At 39.0% G+C, this 24,114-nt stretch overlaps 1 protein-coding gene across 1 annotated transcript in view; it reads right to left on the bottom strand.

Moving 5' to 3' along the window:
• Nucleotides 1-24,114, bottom strand: part of gabbr2 (gamma-aminobutyric acid (GABA) B receptor, 2) — a gene marked incomplete at its 5' end in the record, with an annotated part of 151,194 nt that overhangs the window by 58,392 nt on the left and 68,688 nt on the right. The window contains 2 exons of the mRNA XM_079485535.1: nucleotides 1,500-1,601; nucleotides 9,962-10,132. Coding sequence (XP_079341661.1) covers nucleotides 1,500-1,601; nucleotides 9,962-10,132 — 273 coding nt within the window. The remainder of the gene's footprint in view (nucleotides 1-1,499; nucleotides 1,602-9,961; nucleotides 10,133-24,114) is intronic.

Here is a 24,114-nt window from a genome sequence, read left to right on the forward strand (position 1 = left end):
GAGATGTGTCAACTGGTAAAAAATCTGACCCTGCAGAATCTGAAGAAATGGTTCTTCAGCATTTCTCTGCCATTTGGGGAATTGTGATAATGAAGGTACTAAGTCAGGCAGGTACTAGGAGTCAAAAGGGTTTCATGTTGAGTGTAAAAATGCTGTGGAAACAATGAGTCAGCAAAAAAAGGCGAGGGAATAAACCTTAGCTGGAAATTGCAAGGTTAGAGAAGTAGCAAACAATGGAACAATGGCTATTCAGATAATAGACACACTCCCAAGTGACACTATCGTGGCATGCTTTCCACTTCGATTGTTTATCAAAATTACTAATAAAAAACAGAAGGTAAATCTGTAATGTTAAAACTTGTTAGGAAAATGACACCTCATTGGCATACGAGAGTCAGCTATATAACACCGAAGCCAGATGCATAAAAACACAAAAAGTTCTTATAATCAGTTATAAGTTTGCAAAAATGTTCCAAAGTGCCATTCATGACAAATTCTTAAGAGGTTCTCAAATATTTAATGGCAGGCTTTGACATTGTGATTAAATACTAGCCTGCTCATGAACAAATTCAATATTTCAACACCGGTGCATCTCACTGATAAATGTATCCATCTATTAGCATTTTAAAGGAGCAAGCACCTCATGCATGAGATTTGTTAATTTAATGACATTAACCGTCATAGAAGAATTTATTAACTGGCAACCATCTGGATCTCTTTCCCTGTTGATAACCCATAGTATTTCCCTGTGGCACAAAAACATGCTGTGTATTATATAGAGCAGGGGTCTTCAACTACTTTTCCTTATTCTAAAAGTATAAATGGGATCCGGGACGTTTTTTTTACCATATCCTCCTTTCTTCTGTAATTTTTTTATTTTTATTTATTGCATTTAGTTCCTTTTATACTGGTTTTGTTGCTGTTACTTTTAGATCATATATTAAATAGTAAAATAGTAATCCCTGCCCCTTGAGACATTAAACTGGCGATAAACTCTTCTTATAAAAATAATCAGTTGATCTGTGCATAAAACTGAATGCTATTATCGCATCTTCAGGTGACACTCATGTGCCCCACGCACTTAAAAGGGCAGATCCTTTGTAGTGCAAGTTCTAGAGGGAGATGAACATCTGTTTTCCAAAATGTTGCCGTTTAAATCATACATAGTTATGCAATAAAAACAACACAGTTTTCCTTTATCTGAGACAACCGTTCATGTGGTTTACCCTTCCTGCAGTAACTTTCAAGGGTACAAGGCGTGTTTTGGAACGCGACCTATCGCGTGCACAAACCGACTGACTGTGGCTGTGGATTGACGATTATAACGTTGCAAATAAGATACGTTTTCTGGACAGATCGATCAAATCGCTTAATAAGACGTCAGTATTGTTATGAATATTAATTTTGTATCGAATGTTTTGGATACATATAATATATGAGAGGGACACTTTGAGCTGTTAGCTAGTGATGTTTTTAAGCGGGACTAGGAGCTCTCTTACCTTGAGTTTCTTCACATTCACACAGGGATCATTAGAGAAACTCTCCGTGTCTGCAATCTGGATGTCTGCCTTCTCCAGCTCATTGGTCAAATCATTCCGCACCTGTCAGAGATATACAGAGCGCCAGTGAGTGAGTGAGCGAGAGTCGGAAATTAAAGAGAACACAATAAGAACATGGTTTGTCGGATGGCGAACCACCCAGAAAAGTACCCAATCAAAAGCAACATTCCCTTCCCCTGAAATGTGTCTCAATTCACTCTTATCCCCCGCCGATCTCACATTTCCCCTGAATCCTAATCAGCTCGGAGACTGCGGGGATGTCTGTTCTCCAGTGGTCCCCCGTTCCCCCACAGGGCTTTAGAAAAAACACGACTCCACCTCCGTGTGCTTCAAGCTCTGTTCCCCATAGACTTCATCCGTCCTTGTCAATGGATGCTTTTTGAAAAATGGTGCAGTCCCTTGCAAATAAAGTCTCAATACCTCCCGCCCCACATAAAGATTTATGGTGTGAGAATGAAAGCCATATACAGTTGAGCTCTACTGTATCGTGTAACACGATAGAAGGAAAGAAAGACATCTTTTCAAACCTCAAATCTGCTCCTAAAACATCAACCTCACATCCACTGGTTTACACGCATTCCCCTTTTTCAATTCGATCCCTTCCTAGCATGGTGGGATTTATTATCATCTACACTGCAATATGACCAATTTTGTGGTGAGCCACAAAGAAAAGTAGTATACTATAGTATTTACCGTAGCAAAATGTAGTTAACTGTAGTATATTATACAGTGTATTAACTTAAGTACAGTAAACTATCTTTGTAATAGTATATTATAATATTAACTGTAGTAATCTGTTGTAAATTGTAATATATTATAGTAACTATAGTACAGTAAAGTGTAACCAGAATAGTATCCTATAGTATTTAATGTGGTAAGCTTGTAAACTATTATTTTTTTACACTGTTTACGCAGCAGCAACTGCAGCACCCCTACTTCCCGTGGCTATGTATACTATAGTATTTACCATAGTAAGCCTGTAAACTGTAGTATACTGTAGTATATTATAGTAACTATGGTACAGTATATGGATGGGCTATATGGCCCTAAAACTCTATCAAAACATACTTTATCTGTCTATGACTCGCGCTATGGTACAGTATTGTGTAATTGGAATAGTATACTACCGTATTTACTGTTGTATTAACTATAGTAAATACTCAAGTATATTTTAATGTTTAAAATAGTAAATTCAAGTCGTATAGTAATTTTAAAAACACCATGTAGAACTTGTCCTATAGTTTCCCGTAGAAAAATCATACATACTGTACATACTTTTTACATACTTTTCTGTATTTTGCTCATATTTTACAATGAAGTCAACAAAAATATGGGTGTCCTGAAGCTTCTGGAACATTTTTGGTGGGTCTTACCTCTCTGAAATGCATACTGCATTGCTTTAAAGTTTTCTGCTGTATAGTAGTACTCAGGGATGGACTCTAACATTTCATCTCTCCTGTCAATATGCTTTGACCGAGCACTTGTGATCGGGCCATCTTTTAATCTCAGGTGTACAATGGCCTCGAATTGTTATAGAAGCCTGAGGTCACCCTGTCAGACTTTACATGAAAAGCCCTGCTGGCCCACATTGTTTTGATTACTAATGCAATGAGAATATTTGCAGCTTAATGCCGGTGGAACCTGGAAACCCCTCTCCACATGAGCATGTGCGTGTGGTCGTCGGACAATAGTAAAAGTGTCGATCTCATGAGCATGCATAAACAACTTGAGTGTGTGGGCTTGCATGCGCTTGTGTGTGAGCACAAGGGACCTCCTGATGGGGAGATTTAAACAAGAGAACGAGAGAAAGAGAGACAGTGGGTGAGAGAGGGAGACGGGTGGGCGCTGTGAAGTAAAGGAGATCCAAAGGATTACGGGATTTGAGAGCTGTCCCAAAGCTGAGGAAAAATGAGCATGATGTGATGTGAAATGAATAATGCATTTATGCACTGACCTGTCAAATGAACCCAGTAAAAAAAAACTGTAAACAGGAAGCCACATGAATCAGGTGGTGAGAGAAACAAGTGCACAATACTGGGTGTCAGGAAGCTCCGCAGGCTAATTTACCACAAACCCGGCATTCATCTCCCCCAGAAACACAGAGCCGTGCTGGATTAATGCCAACAATTTAAAGAAGATGTATGTCTGCTGTTCAGATTTCTCAAGTTTTTCCCAATTCTGTCTTTGTTCTGATGAATACAGAGAAAGATATTTGTAAGAATGCTTGTAACCAAACAGTTCTTTGCCACCATTGGCTACCATAGTAGGATAAATGGCTTTATAAATGTCTTTGTTCTGTCGAACACAAAAGAAGATATTTTGAAGAATGTAGGAAAGCAAACTGTTCTGGGGCACTTTTGACCACTATGGTAATTTTTCCTACTATGGTGGCCAATTCGGTTACAAGCATTCTTGCAAATATCTTTCTCTGTGTTCATCAAAACAAAGAAAACTACAAATATTTGGAACAACTCAAGAGTCAGTAACTGGTGAACTATCACTAATGAAAAAAAACGACTTTTTGTGTTTGAAAAGTGTGCTTGTTCTACTTTTTTCCAATTGGTTTTACACTTCAGAATCTAATGCATGGCTTTCAATCATATTGTCCAATTTTTGGGGCCACTGTACATACAATATGTAGACTCGCAGATACTCTTATTACTTTACTTGGCATAACAGAGATCCACCAGTCATCCTGACACCTGGAAGCAATATCATCTCCTTCCAGCTGCCATGCCAGCCGTGTAGATGATGAATTAACAGGAGTAGTGTGGGTCACAGTTTGCCGTGTTCCTTATTTTTCTTGCCTCTTTAAAACCCACAGCAGTCTATCATCAGACACATTTCTCGTGCTGTTCAGGTCCCCGTGCGGCCAGGCTCTGCGAGTCTGTGATTGGCTGTGCTGTGACATATATAGGAAGGTGTGTGAGTGTCAGCTAGGATCTTCTCGCTGATGCTGACGGTGAGATGAGGCCTGACAGAGTACAGTGGCCTGATAATGTTAGCCGTTACTGACAAACTTTGTCTGTATACTGTATGTGCGCTGTAGATGCATATTAAGATCATTTCATTTCATTTCTTCTGAAGAACACAAAAGAAGATATTTCGATGACTTTTGAAAACCAAACGATACAGGCACACGTTGACTTCCATTGAATGGACACAAAACAATGGATACATTTCTCCTTCCTCTTTTGTGTTCCACAGAAAAACAATTGTCATTTAAATGACATAAGGGTGAACAAATGATGGCAGAATTTGTATTTAAGTGTGAAAAAAATATATATATCAAACCAGCACCATTAATTCTGAAGCAGAAAACATATTTCGATTTAATTCACAGTTTTAAAAAGGATTATGAATTATGACTTTCAATTAATTACATTTACAACCTCTTTTAGTTAAATAAATTGATAATTTAAAAATTGTAAACTTATAAACATGCACATTTATAACTCTTTGAAACTCATGAACCTTCAGTATACGGGGTGAATAAATCAGACACGCTAACTCTAGTTCTCTGTTACAGACATTCTAGTTTTTTTTAGCCGAATATTCCCACCGGCCGCATGCACCTGTGTTCTGGGGTACAGATGCGACGGAAAGCCACATTTAGCTTCACATAATTACAGACAAGTCTATACTGGATTGGGCCATAGCGCCGGTATTCCCTTGTTCACCAGGAGCAGCGAACGCATTATAGGAATGGGTCAGACGCAATGCCCACTACAGCGGGGAAGAGCCACGCTGCGGCAGTATGCATCTTTTTATAGAATGGGATTTAACGAGCCTTTAAACTAAAGCAGCAGTGAACAGGCGCAGAGCAAAACACAATGGCTAGTGTGCTCACACAAGCTGATGCCAACAGATAGGACCGCCTGTGAGGTTGGATTCTTAAAAGGAGAATCAGTTGACTTAGATGTGCTTGAACCCTCTCCTTGGGGAATGCAATTAGCTCGGCTGAGCCGGCGGATTGTGCCTGTGTTGCCTGAACGTTTAATCACTGATCAAACAAGCAGAAACATTACAGGCGCACACATAACCTCATGCACATGCATTTACACATGTATCTTAATAAAGATCTATTGCTGAAACTACTGGAGTCCCTGTTTACATTTTGGGAAAGCTAGGGTTATTTACACAAAAATAAAGATTCTGTCATCATTTATTCATCCTCATGTCGTTCAAAACATATACATGACTCCTTCTTCAGTCAAACATGAAAGAAGATATTTGAAGAAATGTCTCAGTGGTTTTGTGGCCATACAATTGAAGTCAATGGGATCCAATGGTGTTTGGCAACCAACAGTCTTCTACATTTTGTGTTTTTCATGTGATAGAAAGTCAAACAGTAAATGATGCTAGAACTTTAATTTTTGAGTGAACTATCACTAAGGGGTTTGTGGAAACACTGCACAGTTTCCTACATGAAATGCATTTCTATTGTTTACTGATACTTCACAACAACACTGTTGTGTCCTCTGGAGGTGACAGCGTACTCACATACAATCTCAGTGTACAGCAGTGGTGTGCGGTGGACTTAAAAAATAACATCATTACCAATACCATCAATTTAATTATTAGCAGTCCCAGAAATACTCAAAGCATTTAAGAGATCAAATCAAATAGATATGACCAGGGCCGCTGCTAGCCATTTTGGTGCCCTAAGCATAATTCCATTATGATGCCCCCCCCCCCTTAAAGGTGCAAACTTTTCTTCAGTAAACAGAATAGCAAAACAAAAAACTATCAATGTTTAACAGTAAAATCTCAATTCAGATCGCAAGCTGCACCGAAATTCAAATTTCTCGCCCCGGTCTGCACGGGCTTCAAACCTACGTCGATCCGAATAGGAGACGAGCGCTCTAACGATGAGGCTAAAGCGTCTCGCATGGTAGGAGCAGCGGCGCTGGATGTGACTTACTTTAGCCTTGCTGCTATCCTGAGCAAGCCTGATCACAAACAAAAGTTTTTGAACAAATCTGAACCACGTAATATTCTGTCAACAATCGATAACTCCTCTGCCTCCGCCATCTCCAACACGAATCCTAAACTCCGATTAATACAACTAATAAAACAATTTAATTAACGTTCAATCTAATTTAGCGCCCGCAGTTTAAAATGAATGACGAAGACGAGCAGGAAGGCGGGATCTCGCTGATGAGTTAATCCAATCATAGCCCGTTGGAGGCATTGCCTCCTCTCACGTGACTTTTCTCCATTCTTTTCAATTACCCCCACTCAAACTCACGGCACGCTTTAGGGGCTATATGTAAAGTCAATGAGCTTAGAGGAGGCAAGAGAAACGCTGTCTCCCTTTGGAATTCTTTCGAGCGGGGGCGCTGTTTCACACTGTTCTACACGCTGATTTATCTCATATTTAGCTCAATACGTTATATCCGTTGTCCTATTCTATTTCTGAACTGTTAGTAATATTCTCATTCGATTATTTTCGAGGGGGATGGGAGACACTGCCTCCCTTGCCTCCTCGGAGGAAACGCCCCTGGTGTACAGTATATAACAGTATATACAGTAATAGAGACTCATCACTGAAACTGGTGGAGTGTTTTCAGTGGGTCACTAATAATGGAGCTCATTGGTGTAAAAGAGGACAGTACATATACAGTTAAGAATACCATATGGTGACCTGCTTTGAATTTAAACTTTCCCTCTATTTCACACATCGAGGGAGATAGAGAGAGACGGTGAGAGGGTGAGAAAGATCCTTTGGTTAGTCTGTAACGCATGTGAGATGATTATGCGAAACAAATTATCTGTGTAAACAATTTCAGACATAGATTGACATATATTTTTTGGAACCGAAAGTTGAGGTTATCAGCTAACTTACCCTTAAACTTATCTGGGTATGTCAAATAACCAGCGTTCTGGAATACCCCCCTGGTGTGCATCTTGAGCCAAAACAATCGCACTGATATATTTTTCGATCAAGACGCCTCTAGCATTTAACTTGGTCTGGGACTAGGCTTAAGTCATGTCCAGGAAATTGACCCAAATCTTTGTCAGTGGGATTTTCAAATATCTAACCAATAAAAAGTTTTAAGTGCTCATCGACTTTGAGAACACAGAATTTAATCATTTAAAAAGTACATTGTTTTTCCATTTCCTGAAAACTGTGATTTTGGACATCCAAGGTTTCGAAAGGTCGGTGATGCTATGTAAGTAATATAGTCGATAAAATGTATCCTTTTTCTACCGTGTATATCGGAAAATAGATATAAAAGCCAAACAGGAGCGTTTATTGACACCGGTGGATTTGAACAGTGGCAGGTAAGTAAACAATGTCAAACTTGGGTTCTTGAAGATCGTGAAGGAGTCTTTGTTTTACCAGGATCTGGTGGATGACTGAGACAGTGACGAGGAGAATCTTGCCTGGATGGAACAACACACTGAGAAGTCTTACATTTACATTTAGTCGTTTAGCAGACGGTTTTATCCAAAGCGACTTACAAATGAGGTAAACAATGGAAGCAATTGGAACAACATAAGTGCATATGATCAATAAAACTGGTCTCTTATAGCCCACCACGGTATACAGAACTAGTACATGGGGACATGGAACTATGACATGGGGACATGGAACTAGAACACAGGGACAGGGGGACACAGGAATGTAATCGAAAAGGTAAGTAACAGGTGGCAAAACTAGAGTCCTTTCAGTATTCGAGACCGGGCGGAAGTGTAACATACTTGCGCCCCGGTTTGGTGGCCTGGAGGGGGAGTACCAGGAAGGCCACTGCAGAACGGTACTGTCCCCCAAAAAAGAATTACATGGGAGGTCTCCCGGTCATCATCACCACCACCCAGACACACACCACCCCCACTTCCACTGGCTAGGCTTCTGGGCTGAGCTCTGGCGAGGTCTCGAGACTGAACTGGAGGAGGCTCTTTGAAGCTCTCTTGTGAGGGCTCTGTGAAGCTCATTGGCGTGGGCTCTGGGAAGGTCACTGGCGAGGGGAGATGAGGAGGTTCGGGGCTGAGTTCTGGCGAGGGCTCCGGGCTGAGCTCTGGAGAGGGCTCCGGGGAGCTCACTGGCGAGGGCTCTTAGAGGCACACACGCAAGGGCTCAGAATTTGTAGAGCACTAAAAAGGGGTCAAACTCAAGAAGTCTGTTAGGGGAAAGTCCAGGGGGCTCGTGAACAGTGACTCCTATGGGCTCATGAGCAGGGAATCCTGTAGGCTTGTGAATGGGGAGTCCTGCGGGCTAGTGAGTGGGGAGTCCTGCAGGCTTGTGAAAAGGGAATTCTGCACGCTGCATGCAAGCTCTGCAGTGAGAACGCCAGTTAGTGCACTGTGATTAGCCAACTTTTTAGGGTTACAGAAGAGAGGCTCGGGTGAGGGGGATCCATGGAGCTCGAGTGCAGATGGCTGGTCCGTGGAGGGCCGAGGCGCGCATTCTAGGTTAGTTATTAGTTAATCAGTTATTGAAGAGGTCCGAAATAGCCCAAACAACTAGACCTGACCAAGACTACAACAAAACACAAGGGTTATATAGTTCCCAAGGGAATGAGAATCAGGTGTGGGTGCAATAATGTCTCTCAGGTGTGGGTGATATCAAAAGATGGCTGACAGGGTGTAGTGCAAGGGTTAGAAAGTACCGTGACAAATATATTATCACATCCAACCACAGGAATACTAGTGACCAAATGTAAAGTGGCCTATAGGCCATCAGTAATAAAACCTTTAATACTGATATATAAATATTGACCACCTTAGTGCAACATTCAGCTTTTTTATGAGCAATTAAAACTACAGAACTTAAACAGAAGCTAAATCAGCAGGATATACAAGCACTAGCAGTACGTCTGATCCGTGCCTCGGTGGATCTGTAATGTTGATCCAGGTTTTAGATCTATCACCTGAGGAATACTTTGAACTGTTTCTATGGAGCGGTTGTGTGAGAAAGTGACGCTAAAATGTACTTGCCCCTGGAGGGTTTCAACTACATGTCCCACTGGAGGAAGGAATTTCCAGAGGATTACAATAAACATATACAGTATAAATACATAATCCACTAACTGTAACTAATCTTTTTTTCACTTTAATTTCAATTTCAATTATATTTCATTAAATGAGCTTGACATTAATTTCACAGACAACTCTACAGTATCTGATTGTATTTTTGGAAAAACAGTGAAACACAGAAGCGCTCTGGTGAGCAGGAATCCTGTTATTTCAAATACAATTTCATTTCTCCAATGAGAAATGCTCATATCACAAGTATTTCTTGGGAGAAAGGAGACGTAATATAACATTTTATGAACCGTTTATATAAGAGAGAGATTTAATAATCCACAATGTTTTGATTCCTTCCTTCAAGCCTAATTTTGTACCCTGTACTGTTAGCATTTTTTTCACTTTAGATTCTCAGTCTTCAGTCATACCTCAGAAAAGCGCTGGACGTCCTGGGTCAGGGTTCCCACCCGGCTCCAGTTGTAAAAGTTGAGAAACTTCACCACAGCAGGGTTCACAGCGTTATCTGAAGGGACCGTCCTGAAGAAGTTCGGATATTTTTTCTTGTCCGCCAGCACAGGAGTCGTTGCCGCAAAAGAAAGCTAGAAGAAAAGAAGATTGAGTTATTTGAGCAAAATAATGGACGATTATACTGTTTGTGTGAGTGAACTAGAGACTATAAAAAGGACAAGATAGAAATAAATAAGAGAAATCATTATTCTCAATAAAGAATTGTAGGTCTCACTTTACAGTTTAAGAAAATTGGGTTTTTATAAAAGCATTGGCTCTGCATTTACTTTTTCAAGTGCACATTAGCTTTGAAAAAATATGACACTACTGTTGTCTTTGTATTCAAAACATCGACATAATACTCAACAGTATAAAAGAGTTTTGTCTACATTGAAAAGCACCGGGGATGCCCAAGATAATCACCAAGTGAACTGTCTTAAAGTAGTAGTTCATCCAAAGACAAAAATTCTGTCATAATTTACATTTGCATCTTAACATTTCAACCTGTATGACTTTCTTTCTTCTGCAAAACAAAAAAGAGGACATTTTGAAGAATTTTGGTAACCAAAAAACGTTGGTCCCCATTCACTTCTATTGTATGAAAACATAACCAATGTGGACCATCGGTTTCCATTTATTAACATTCTTGAATTTTTTTAAATATTTTAGAGTAAATGTTGACAGTCTCTGATAAACATCTAAAAAATTGTGTTCACACTCAACTTTCTTTCGTTTGCACAGCATGCTGGATAGAAGGTAAGCAGCTGGCCCGTTGCCAGTGCACATGGACTCCAAGAGTCTAAAATGTGGGTGTGAATGAACACACTAACACATCTCTATAAAAAGACAACACTCACACCTTTGGAAAAGGTGCCCATGGCGACAGGATCCGCTAACGTCTGCCTGCTGACGGTCCACCTCTGCAAATCAGCTTTTGGAAGTATGCAAGTGTGTATTGAGATGCATTACAGAGTCTAAAAGTTGAAGTATTTGTTCCCCGAGTGGATGGAGTTCTGCCTCAACAAAATCTATAATGAATAAGATCCTGTTCAAAAAAAGCCTCCATGTACTGTTCAGAAATTGCACGCTAAGCATGTTTATATCTTTTCAGGATTTGAAATTTAATTTAATTTAAAAGAGGCTTCACACTTTTTTAGCTTGAAACATGCCCTCTTTCATGTTGTCAAACACCAGGCAGAGCTTCTTAAGCCGCAGCTGGAGCGAAAACAAGAATTAAACATCATGGTATGATTTTTATGCCCGTGCTCTGCCAGTAGATGAACAAATGTTCCTCCGGTTATAATACATCCTCGAGGTTGTTAGTCTCTCAGAGATAAACATATGGAAATGCTTTGAGTTCAAATACCAAAAGCTGTCTTACACTTTCTAAAGAAGCACATTATTCACTTACAGTCAAAAATGTCTGCCTGCCCGTACAGCTTCACATTCAATTTCTCACAAACATTTTATTGCAGAGCAAAAAAACCTAAACAGAATAGCGAATGCAAATAAAATCTTTTAAAAGCTGGATGTTGATGTTTTATGAAAATGTATATGGCCGGGTTGTTGAATTTGCAGATCTGTTGAATGATTTAAGCAGGTATTTACATCCAACATTATCACTGTAACCACATTAGAGCACAAGGAAGCATCTTAATATAAAAACCTGTCAAGTTCTGTTCAGTTCCAGTGTGCATCTGCGAAATCAGAACTGCCGGTTTCTTTGCTTGGGGTTGTATCTGCTAAATTACTTCTGATGTGAATAGAATTGGGAGCGCAACAGAATTGAGCTTTGCCCTGGAGTGCGCAGTGGCCGTGACCCCTGATCTCTGGGCACAGTGTCTCATCTCGTCTCATTTGTAGCTCCTCTGATGAGTGAAAGTGGTGATGTATTCACAGGAACATTGTGATAAAGGATGTGCCTTTCACATCTTTTGTGACATACCAAGCTGCAGGAGAAACACAATGTGGTGAGGAAGGCTGGACGAGAGCAGTGAGGCGGGGCCGGTGGAGTGAATAGCTGGAATCAGCGGTGCGTGCACCGGTCCTGCATATCTCACGGAAGAGATCGGGAGCTTAAGAGGACGAGCGGCAGGACTGTTGATGAGAGAGGACCGGGCCCGGACATGTATTACGTTTGTGTTTATGTTTTATGGCCAGCAGTCTACTGTGAAGTGGCTGCCGGTCTTTTACTTCAATGTTTATTTGTTTATTTTATTTAATTAAAGTTTTGCTAAATGTTTGCCGGTTCCCGCCTCCTTCCTTCCCTTTTATGGAACTTCATTACACACAACAACTAAAGGATTTACGCAACTTGTGTTTCCGCTGAGGCAGGGGCGTAATTTCCACTGGGGAAAGGGGGAAATGTCCCCCTCACTTTCAAATTTGTTTGTAATGATTTTGTAACCGCACGCCGTCATCGCCACGGAGAAGAAGGCTACTAGGAAATAGCAGTACACTGAGTCGATGTGCGTGTCTAATGCACACTCTAATATTGGCTCACTGAAAGATTGTTTTCAATCACATGGTTTTGATTTGAATTTAATAGAAATGTATTTTATGTGGTCGTTGTTTCGGTAGGCTATATTTCTATGGGGAAGTATAGTTACAATTTAAAGTTTGGTTACAAACATTCTTCAAAATATATTTCGTTGTGTTTGACAGACCAACAAAACGTATACACGTTTAGAACAACTTGAGGGTGCGTAAATGATGACTCATGAATCATTTTGTGGTGAAATACCCCTTTAAGGTTACCCTTGAAATTCCTGGATAAAGATAAAGAGACAGTTTTCACTTTTAATGTACTTGCTCAAAAAAAATGGTTTGTTTAAAAACAAATGTTTGTTACCAAAAAGTTCATATTGCAGCTTTAACATTGTAATTAATTGAATTAATAGTCTTTGTAGCCCAAACACCCTTTCTGCCTTAGCATTAGTACACACAAAACCAGTGATTTTAGATTACAACCAAAATCACACTGAAACAATCTTAATTCGACCTCATCTGAAACCTCTTATGGTAAGAAGAATTACCTTTGTCCTGCAGTGACAATAAAACAAATTTGTAATTCTTTCCCTCCTCTCACAATGCCAAGCTGGTGTGTACACAACCTGACAGCTAGAGAACTCACAAACAACAACAAGTTTAACGTTTCTGTGAATTCCATTACACCCTGTTAAAAACATTTAGATCTGTTAACATTTAGACAAGTGAACAGGCAGGTTTGGGCTGTTATATTATAGAGTGAACATGTGAAGTAAAGCAATAGCTGTGACTGTAGACATCATCAGACCACCTGCTTTGCGTTCAAAAGATAAGGAAGGCCAAGAGGATATGCAGCTTTCAAATTTAGGAATCTCGAAATGAGAGAGGATGGCAGGGGTGTGCAACGATCTGATTTATAGAAGGAGGGTTACTGATGTTAATCAATGTAGGGTTCATTTCAAAGACATTTTATTTCCAGATAATGACATAGATTTGTAATTTTCTGATTCCCTTTGGGGAAAAAGATGCATTAACCTCGAGACTATTTAAACAAGAAAAATTTATACATTTACCTATGACAGATAATTTGTCTATTTCTTACCTGCATAAATTATAAAACATACTTTAAGCATAAATAAATGAATAAAATAAAATAACAACACAACACAATAAAAATACAATAAAATGAAAAGGTCAAAGTAAAAGTAAAAATTAATTGATCAAATTCTTAAGTTACATTTTTGTGTACGCTTCACATGTTTACACAGTAAGCACTTATGATTTGGATTCTGACAGCTGTCAAACCAAAGTGACAGTATTCTGGTTTCTAAACGCATTGTAAAAAAACATATTCACGGAAAAATTTGTCATGAGTATTTTACTTTGCAACCAAAAGTGTAATGATAACATTTAAGCATGAATGCGTATGTAGAAAAACGTAGCACAAAGTGTAATGCTGTTGCACATAAAGCCAACGGCATTAAAAATTAAACTGAAACACGGCATTCTATTCTTCAGTAAGAGATGAAAGAGGTCAGTATCTACAACATAAGAGCCATTGCAATTGGTTCTTCTGCATCAAATAAACTATAATTATTAAATTATAATTAATCTTATCAGAGTGTAATTCACACTTTTATTTTCGACTCCTGCATAAAAGACAGCTGTATTCTGTCATGCCATGTCAACCCATCACTCATCTTATCTTCAAAAGGTGTTTTTTGTTCAAACACACAGATTTTCATGACGTCAGTGCCACTAAATCCGAATTCACCTTTAAGGCCTTACTGAGCATCGGAGGTTAATTCATTCTAATGCAGCTGGTACCGTTCACACAATGAAAGTATGAACATCTAAAGCGAAATAACCACACACACAAACGCATTCTATTTCAACAGGTCTTAATGACATTATTACAAATAGATTTTATTCCACCGTATTCCCCAAGCAGCCATACGCACACCCACACAAACACACAAAATTTAGGGTCGCGTCAACAGGCGAGTTCTCATCCATCTCATAATCCCTCTCTCTCCTCCTCACATTGTCCCTTCATCCTGTTGCTCGCGTCGCCACGGAGTTTTAATTGCCACCCCCCGCCGCCGGCGAAGCCGTGCCGACAGCCCGCGTCTTCTTTCCATCAATCTCCCAGTGCCAGTGTTAATTAAAACTACACAGAAGAGCCACTGCCTGTCACACCTCTCAGCTCCACAGCCCTGGGACTGGAAGGTCACAGCGCTCACCTAATAAGTCCAATGAAAGAGACCAGGGATTTGTACCACAGAAAAATACCAGATGACTTCGAGACCGTCGGGTGAATAGGAAGAAAATATGTGCGTGATGGAATGAGGCATGAGCGGAATTCGTTTTTTAAATGGTTTCTGGGTTTAAAGCATAAGCAAATTCTTTACTGTTATCAACATGCTATACTTTATTAATTTACATTATTTATTTATACTATTTATTGAAACCAACATCAAAGCTTCATTAAGTTCACAATAATAGTGATCATTTTAATAAGGCATACATGAATTTAACACATTTATGTGGTTTTGTGGACCTGTTGCAAACATAACAGGCGGGACTTTTGCACAGACAGGTTTATTGGCAATGCAGATGCAGTGCCTTTGATCACATGACCCTTTACGTGTATTATGGACATCAGTCATTGTGTAGCACAGTGAGCATGAAAGGAGGAAAACGCTGCCTCAATGTGAACCTTCATCTCCTGCTGAACAGTGGTACGCTACAAAAAAAAAACTCTTAAAGGAAAAGTTCACCAAAACATTGTCATTTTTATTCCTACAATGTGGAATGGGCACTATTGGGGATTATTCATTATTTCGACATAGTGTCAATTATTTCCTCATTTGAAATATTTTAGGTGAACTGTGTGTAAATACTGTAATATAGCCAAATGAAGGTACTTTGAATTCTGGGAGGACCACCTAACTGAGTGAGGTCTAGTTTAGCCAACTCTCTTGACACTCGAGCTGAGTCAATAGACAGCATTTCATTCTCATTAAGATTTTCTAGCCAATTCCACAGACTGTGGCCTTGCAGAATGAAATATTGACAACACCGCACAACATTGTTCTCTGCAACGCTGGCATCGACTCACAATGAGCTTAGCTTGGGCTTTCTTTATAAGCTGTCTGCTTTATGGAAAATGCAAAGATTAATAGACAGAAAAGCGTTTAGATTGGAAGCATGTATTTTTAAACCATCTTTATTTAATGGTGAAAGAAAGTTCCCATTTACATTGCTCTACAACAGTAGCATGTAAAAAGTCGATTTATTTTTGCCAAAGAAAAATGATTTCTGGGGCTTTCACTAATACTTAAAGGAACATCTCACGCAGAAATTCAAATTCTGTCTTCATTTACACACCCTCAAGTCCAAATCTGTATAAATATATTTGTTCTGAACAGAGAGAAAGATTGAAAGAATGCTTTAGCCAAACTGTTCTTGGCCACCATTCACTTAGTGTATAAATGTATTTTTTCTGTTGCACACAAAAGAAGATATTTTGAAGAAGGTAGTAAAGCAAACAGTTCTGGGGCACTTTTGACTACAATTGTAATTTTTCCCACAAATACATTTATACAGATTTGGAACAACCATGTTGTTTCTACAGTAGCACTAAACTGACAAACTGCTCTACAGAGAGCATTTCATAAATACGGCAAAGAAGCGTAAACATCTCTGATGACAGTTCTGTGTCAGCCACCGTAGCGCTTCGGAAGGGAAAATTCATACACTGGACATCTAGGTAACTCTACATTTGAGTGCATCTACATAAATAACATATAATCACACTATAATCTCAGTTTTAGTTTTGTTGCTTCAAGACCTTTCTGCTATAGTCACTTAACAGTGATCGTTTCTGTTATTTACATTCTTCACATTCTAAGAATTTAAGACTTGAAAAATACTTCCAGAAGCAGGCATGCTGAACAAGTGGGAGGTCACTATTGCGATCAGCCACAGGCTACAGTGGATCACAACAACTGCATTAAAGCAAGCTTCAAAAAACAAGATTTGAAATGTAAAAGTTCATCTCAGCTGGCTTAACAGTCAACACATAAAGTCACAGAAAAACGACTTTATCAACATTGTTTCAAAATTACAGTAACACATTATGAAGTAAAACCAATGGAAGTTGAAATACAAATTGTGGACAAAAATGCTACACATTATTAATACAAATAAGCAGAATTTCTTAACAGCTGATGAAAAACATCCATTTGCATGTATGATGAGACAATATTGAAGTATTAACACAAGAGCAAGTCTTCAGGCTTGAAGCACAACGTACCCTGACCAGGATACTTCATAAAATATGAATCGGTAATGCCAGCATGCATCTTAACCAGCAGCCAGTAAACTGGATCTCGGGGTTACATGAGGCCCAATTAGTTAAAGGGAGTTTTTAAAGCAGACAGCCACAGGGGAGAGAGTCAGGTTCTTACCTCATGACCCTTCAGCAGGAGACGCTGCGATCTTCAGACTTGATCATCAATAACGGCACGACTCGCTAACAGAGTGCTCCTCAGAGGGTATGATGGATATCTGCCCATTCTTTACGGTTTCCATAATCTCAAGCCATTTATCCTGACCTGGAGTTTTATAACCATAGATCAACCTGCACGGTAACCTTTCCTTATGGCAAACAAACATCCCATAAACCCATCCAAAGAAGAAAGACGTTTACAAAACAGGAGAGTAGTAATGAAAATATACAATAACTTTGCATTTGCTTAATTTTTTTGTTAGATGGAGGCACGTTTCTTATAAAAAAATCTTATTTCAATTTCAAATTACAAATATTGAAAACATTTAAAAGAATAATTAGTTACAATGTTTTCTTAAATTACATTCAGGTTTACATCAACTGTGGTCGAACATGTGACCCAATGTAGACATAAAACACATCCACAAATTCAACACGAGCAAAGAGAATAAATCCCCTTCACGTCATTACCGATCAGATATTCATGGTGGGGATATTCACACTGGGGAAGAGGTTTAATCTGCTGCTGAGGATCATGACGTCCACACAAAGAACGCTTTTTGATATTCACAGTCAAGAGAGGCATTTGGCACTCGGCAGGATAGCTCAGCATGATGTGCTGCTCAGGAGGAACGCAGCACACGCACAACCAGCTCATTAAATCATAATATACACCCAGGGTAAGATTCACCAATTGTGTATGAGGAATCGTATTTATAAAGGCATTTGGGTAATATTAGGCTTTTATAGACCATCTTTGTAGAGCACTATCATCCATTCAACACACTGTTCTCTGGGAATTACTCGAAACATTATGTTATTTCGGGAGACACCTAAAAAGATTGTGAATTTGAATATTCCAGAGCCATTGCAAAATGGTTAGCACGCATGCTTCAAAACCTCGAGCTGTGGTGCTAATACAAACATTTCCGCTGTCCTTTTGAATTTTTTTGTTTTTCAGGAACGATTTAATACTGTGTCGACAAAATATTAAAGTATTCAGAAATGTTACTCAAGTGAAAGCACAAGTACTAAGTGACAATTTTACTCAATTAAAAGTACAATTACTTCGCCAGAAACATACTCGAGTAAAAGTAAAAAAGTACCACATTAAAATTGTACTTGAGTTAATGTAACTATAAAGATTCTTGTTCAAGCATTTAATGTTTCACAATATGAAGTGAAAGAACCACATGCAATGTTTTATCCAGCTTTAGAACTGTTTGTATTTAATTGTATTTAACTCTTGCAGTTTTTTGAAACTACAAGACACACCTATTCTAATATGCAAAATGCTACTCAAGGTTGTAAAACCTCTGGTTTAACTTCAGCAGAAGCTGATTTTCAAAATTGTTAGAGTCAAGATAGGCAGATAGTTCCTTGGTGAGTGGGAGACAAAGAACACACTTCATCTTATACGAATCCTTATTCATTCCACTACAAGAAGGTCACGGGTGCTCTTGATGCTGTGGCGGTTTTCGAACTGTATTAGCAGCTGAATCGTGTTCCTACATTTTCTTCCACTGATTATTTCTCTCAGGTCCATGTCAAGCAAGGTGCTGTGCATTGTGGTAATTGATGTGACATGACGTCACTTCGAAAGGACCAATGAACATGTCTGGCCAATTTCATTCAATGTTAAAACTAATCCCATTGGCTGAATAAATAACATTTAAATTAAACCTTTTATCAGCCCAATTCAGTTCGTTTCATTAGTAGTAAGGGAAAAGAGAGGAAAGTGCGACTCCAAAAATGAGCACTTTCTGAGTATAAATAAAGTTAAGTAAAAAGTACTTTTTTATCTTTAAAAAGTAAAAGTACAATTATTCATTTTTAATTGTGCTAAAGTAAAGTACAAAACCCCAAAATAATACTCAAGTAGAGTAATCAGGTAATCAGGTAAAATCAGGTACTTTACACCTCTGCATATAATAATGAGGAAATATTATGTTAATTTGTAAATAGTTAATAATAAATATTATGTTCATAGTTAATTTGATGCACAAGAACCAATTGCAATGATGAAATAATATCTGATAATGTGATATGGAGATACGAGGTTTCAGAAGGACAGCAGCGATATATGAATGTAAATCAATCCAAAGCCAAAGATGTATATAAAACATGACAGTAGTAATGTAAATACACACATACAGAACATAAGGGAATAAAACATTTAATGATAAAAATCATAGAGTAAAATAATCAAATGTTCTTTATTTGGTTAGATGGAGTTACAGTATCTTAAACATATTATGAAATAATATTATAATATTTGTATTTTTTGTAACAATTACTTTCATTAAAAAAAAACATTTTTAAGGGTTAAATTAAAAAAGGTATATCTTAACTACCTTCCAAATGACCCAAATGGACCTGGATGTCCAAATCCGCTGTTTTTAGGAAATGTAAGAAAGACAGCAGTATATAAATAAATATCAATAGGTGGAGTTTTACTTTTGTGTGGCTTGGCTGCTGATTGTCATTGAAAAACAATACACTAGAATATTAGTTAAATTAGACATACGACATTCTTTCCGAAACAACAACAAAATTAATCTCATTCATTGTATTCACAAAAGTAACATTTCTCTCAATTGGGCTCACGCTGCCGGGGTTACAAAAGATAGAAAGAACACAAATCCATATTTACACAATGTAACTAACTGTACCAGTCCCTTTGCATCAATATGGCAATCGTAAGTAACAAAATAAGTAACTGACATGCAACTGATTGCTTCGATCTGATTGTTTGTTATTTTGCACACGTCCCGCATTATCGCATAATCAATCTCAGCTCAGAAAAAATTGTTTAGTAAGCAACCGAAACAAAACCACTCCCACGTTTGGAGGGTTTTTAAAGCCACTGTTACTCACCGACACCTTTCGCTTTGACACTATAGTAAAAGTATCAAACTCGAAATGAGTCACTCTCGTAATCAATCTCACGCTGGCATCACTGGCCGATGATTAGAAAAGCGTTCTCTCTCTCATCAGCAGCCGTCTCAGAGCAAACACACACACACACACACAGACGCAAAAACCCATTAGAGGGCACACGATGCCTCTTCTTCTCCATCTGCAGCCGCATCACCCCCTTCTGCCCAGCATGTGGACCGATGATGATATGGCAATCGATTTTGCAAGGGAGCCGGGCTTCATTCTCCACACCGCTGTGAGTGTTAGCGAGTGAGTCTGCAAAGTCCCACACCTGTACCTGAACCCCCCTCCTCTTCCTCAGGGAAGAAGGCGAGACAGAAGCGAGCGAGCAACACACTGCTAATTGAGGGCATTTAACCCCAATTACTGCGATCCATCCGGCAGGTTGTTTAGATGCATGTCACAACAGAAATGACCAGCCCTAGGCCTTCATTCCGCCCCCGTTATTTCTGGGCAACGTCGCGGGTGTGTGAGAGGGTACTGCGCTTTTTATCTCGCCGAGAAATGCAGCGCTATGTTCAAGAGCTTTCCATTCATCCATAATTCATCGGTGCATATGAATGCATAAAGGCACAAATAAATTAGGATTAGAAAAGTGCTTGTTTTGTAGTAAGAAAGGGGAGCCTACATGAGAGGCAAACAAATGCTTAAGTGGTTGTGTTGGTGGAAACAGAGGACTCGCCGATTTTAAGAGGAACTGAGTGAGTGAGTTCTTCATTATTCATAGTTGGAAAGTCATTAATCGTGTTCTGTGAGTGCTTCTAACAGGATGGAGACCAGAACTGGATGGCATTGTAACTGAGCTTCAATGTAATTATACAACATGTAAAGTGATTTTGCCCTAAAATGAAAATTCTTTCATCATCTCACCCTTGTCATTTCAAACCTGTGTGATCTTCCGCAGAACGCAAAAGAAGATATTTTGTAGAAAGTTGGTAACTGAGCAGTTCACTTCTATTGTACGAACACAAAACCAATGCGAGTCAATCGGTACCGTCGAAGAACATTCTTCAAAATATCTTCTTTTCTGTCATTCATGATCCATCATGAGAAATCCCTTTAATAAACGAAAACAAGCATGACATGCTTTTTTGTGAAATTCCCCAGTCACTCACAGCTAAATGACTCTGGAGAATGTGTGATAACCCCAGGGGCCTTAAAGGATCATGATCCGTACCTGTCACAATCCCAGCTAACCTAAACCTACAGAGGCAACAGAGCTAATGTAAACCGAAATGAAGCGGGGAGAAATCAAGCATCTGCAATACGGCAGTCGAAGAGAGCCAAAATGTTGCACGATGATCCACAGCCCTCATAAATACGCACAGCCAGCCTGGTCTCCTCTCTCAGCAGGGTAATTCATCTGCGGCATTGTGTTTTCCCGCCGTGTCTGGAATGGACGATGTGACGAGCTGCAACATTAATCAATATAGAGGAGTTAGCTGTCATCAACACTCTTCTGGATGAAAAGGATGGGGCGGGGGAAGCATATGACCTGGTTAAACAGCCCGGGTTATTGATCATGTGACTTGACGTCCTTCAGACTTCCAAGTTTCATGGAAGATGGGGATAGTATTTCTCAATAAAGCAGAAAGCAGGGGCTAAGGAGCCCTCATTTCATCTGCCTATTGATCTGCGCAGGAGAGCTGTACTCCAGCACGACCTGCACGTCCTACGCTTTTGAATGCCATTATAATCACCACTAAATTATCCATGAAAGGAGATGTGCGCTCTGGCGCCGGGAGTCGGGCTGCCATTGAGAATAGCGGAGCGCTAATTGAGGCTGAGGGGTCTGATAAAGACAGTTTGATACAGAGCTGAACTAACACAAATCTAAAACATTCAAGATCTTGTGATCAGAATTTAAAGGTGATCAGCTTGTCTGTTTCAAGATTAGAGGTGAAGATGAGCTTCAAGTGAAACAGGATTTCACTTGAAATGTGCTATAAGTATACTTCTTTTCAACTAAAAATAAGTATTCTTTCAGTCTGTTTTATGAGGTTCTGAGAAAGCTACTTAAAATGACACGAACACTTCACTTATGGACGGAAACGAGTACAATATTTGCAGTCTATTTCTGAGATCTGACATTTTTAAGCTATTTTGAAGATTCTGTAAAATTCAACAGTAAAAATAGATAACATCACGTCTTTTAGAGCGTATACGTTCATAAACTGAAAAGTGGTCCCTCGAAGTATACTTGAGCTTGAAGTTTCCTTTTTTTGCAAGAGACTTGATACATCTGACAGATTGTCACACCCCAATGCCCATTGCTATTGACTGAGCTCATGTTGACATGTTGGGCTGGTCGGGATGCTGAAACAACAGTTTTTTATAAACATCTTGGTGGTGTTGACAATTTTTGTGGTTTTTGACCAACTTACGAATTATTTACTTATACTGCAGTTGTCTCTGTAGCACAGGAGAGAGTATTAAAACACCATTAATTCCACTAAACACCTTTAATTGAAAACTTATGCCATCGTGAAGAATTGGCGACCCAAAATCTATATATCACACAAACACTATTTGGTAAATTAAGAGCGATCGGTAGCAATCCCTAAAAGTAAAGCTTACTTTTTAACAATCAATTTGTAATTATCAGCAACAGGCAGGGAGCGTTTTGTTAAAGCTGCCGAGTTAAATTTCCTGGACACTAAATGCACTGAACACTATTGCACAAAATGACGACCGTTCCCAAACACGCGCATCAACTCGGGACATTATTTTTTAAAACATCACTACAACATGACATTCATAAGCCACAGAATGCAACTGTCTGAATTGACCTCTTCTGACTAGAAAGCAACAGTTTTATGAGTTGTAATAATTCGACATAATTCAAACACTAACTCATTTGTATTTGTTCTTCAAAGATAAACTCTGTCCATGTTTTTTCTATTGATCACGCTGGTGGTTTTCATCAGTTTATCAAATTACCTGTTAGCGGTGCGATAGAAACACTGACCCCTGAACAGATGTAAAAACTGAAAGCAATGCACTCACAGAGATGAATGATTGTGTTCCATCACACTCCACATAACTCTCCTATTTATAAATTGAGATTTGATAGCGTAACCTGAAATCTCTCCACGTTACCGCTGCTGGCAGATCGCTCTGTATGAAAGATTAATGAGCAAATGCTGAACTGTAAAAACCATTATTATTATTTTTCTTCTTCTCGTCACTCCTACCACTGGGCCGAGAGAGGATTACAATGCGTGCGTTGCTATCTCTCCATGCTGAGCAGGATTTTTCTCAGCAAAAACCCTCCCCTTCAGCCCACCCGTCACAGAAGAGAGAGAAACTAAACAGAGAGACTGAGAAAGAGGGTTATGTTTTCTGCTTTTCTTATGAACATGGCACAGGAGAGTTCAAATCGATTTATCAATGTTTATTTTTACCAGTTTCATTTTCTCATTTAATTAATGCATGGTTTTCTAACTGCTGGAACTTAAGAATGATTCAGACTAAAGCTATGTTACAAAACCTAGTGAACTGTCTCTGTAGATGGCATTTAAAGGCATCACAGACTTGCTTTAGACGCAAGATCCTGTGTCTTAAGACACCTTATTTTAGCAGGATTTACCTATTTGGTAGCTTTCACATGACAAGCAATCCCAGAATGCACTGCAATGAGGTCAAAAACAAATGCAAAAAGGCAAATATTGATTATAAATGAATGTAAGTACACATAAAATACCCACAAAACTCTTTAGGGAGCTGCAATATAAAACAGACGCTAAATCTTGAAACCCAGCCTACGTGATGTTCATATAAATTATCCTATAAATGGATTTCTCTTAATTCCTCCTATTGTCTCTCTTATTTAATTCATTTGCCAGTAAAACATTAGAAGCCTGAAACAGGGGAATCTTTACTTGAAGCAGTTTGGCTCAGTTTGCCCGAACGCTTGCTTTTCCCTTTTCCAATTAAATTGTTGAAGGCAGAACAAACACGGAACGAGTAATTAAAAACAAATTGCAAGCGCATAGCTTAAGTGTAGGATGTTTAAAACAGAGTATTGTTGGAGTATGACGCAGTGTTGCCAAGGTTACTTTCAAGAAAGGAAAGCAACGTGAAATCACGCCGCTTGAGAAAAGACATTTCCTGTCTCAATTCGATCAGCCAGGA

The sequence above is a fragment of the Barbatula barbatula genome, assembly GCF_947034865.1.
Source record: "Barbatula barbatula genome assembly, chromosome: 21".
Classification (NCBI taxonomy): domain Eukaryota; kingdom Metazoa; phylum Chordata; class Actinopteri; order Cypriniformes; family Nemacheilidae; genus Barbatula; species Barbatula barbatula.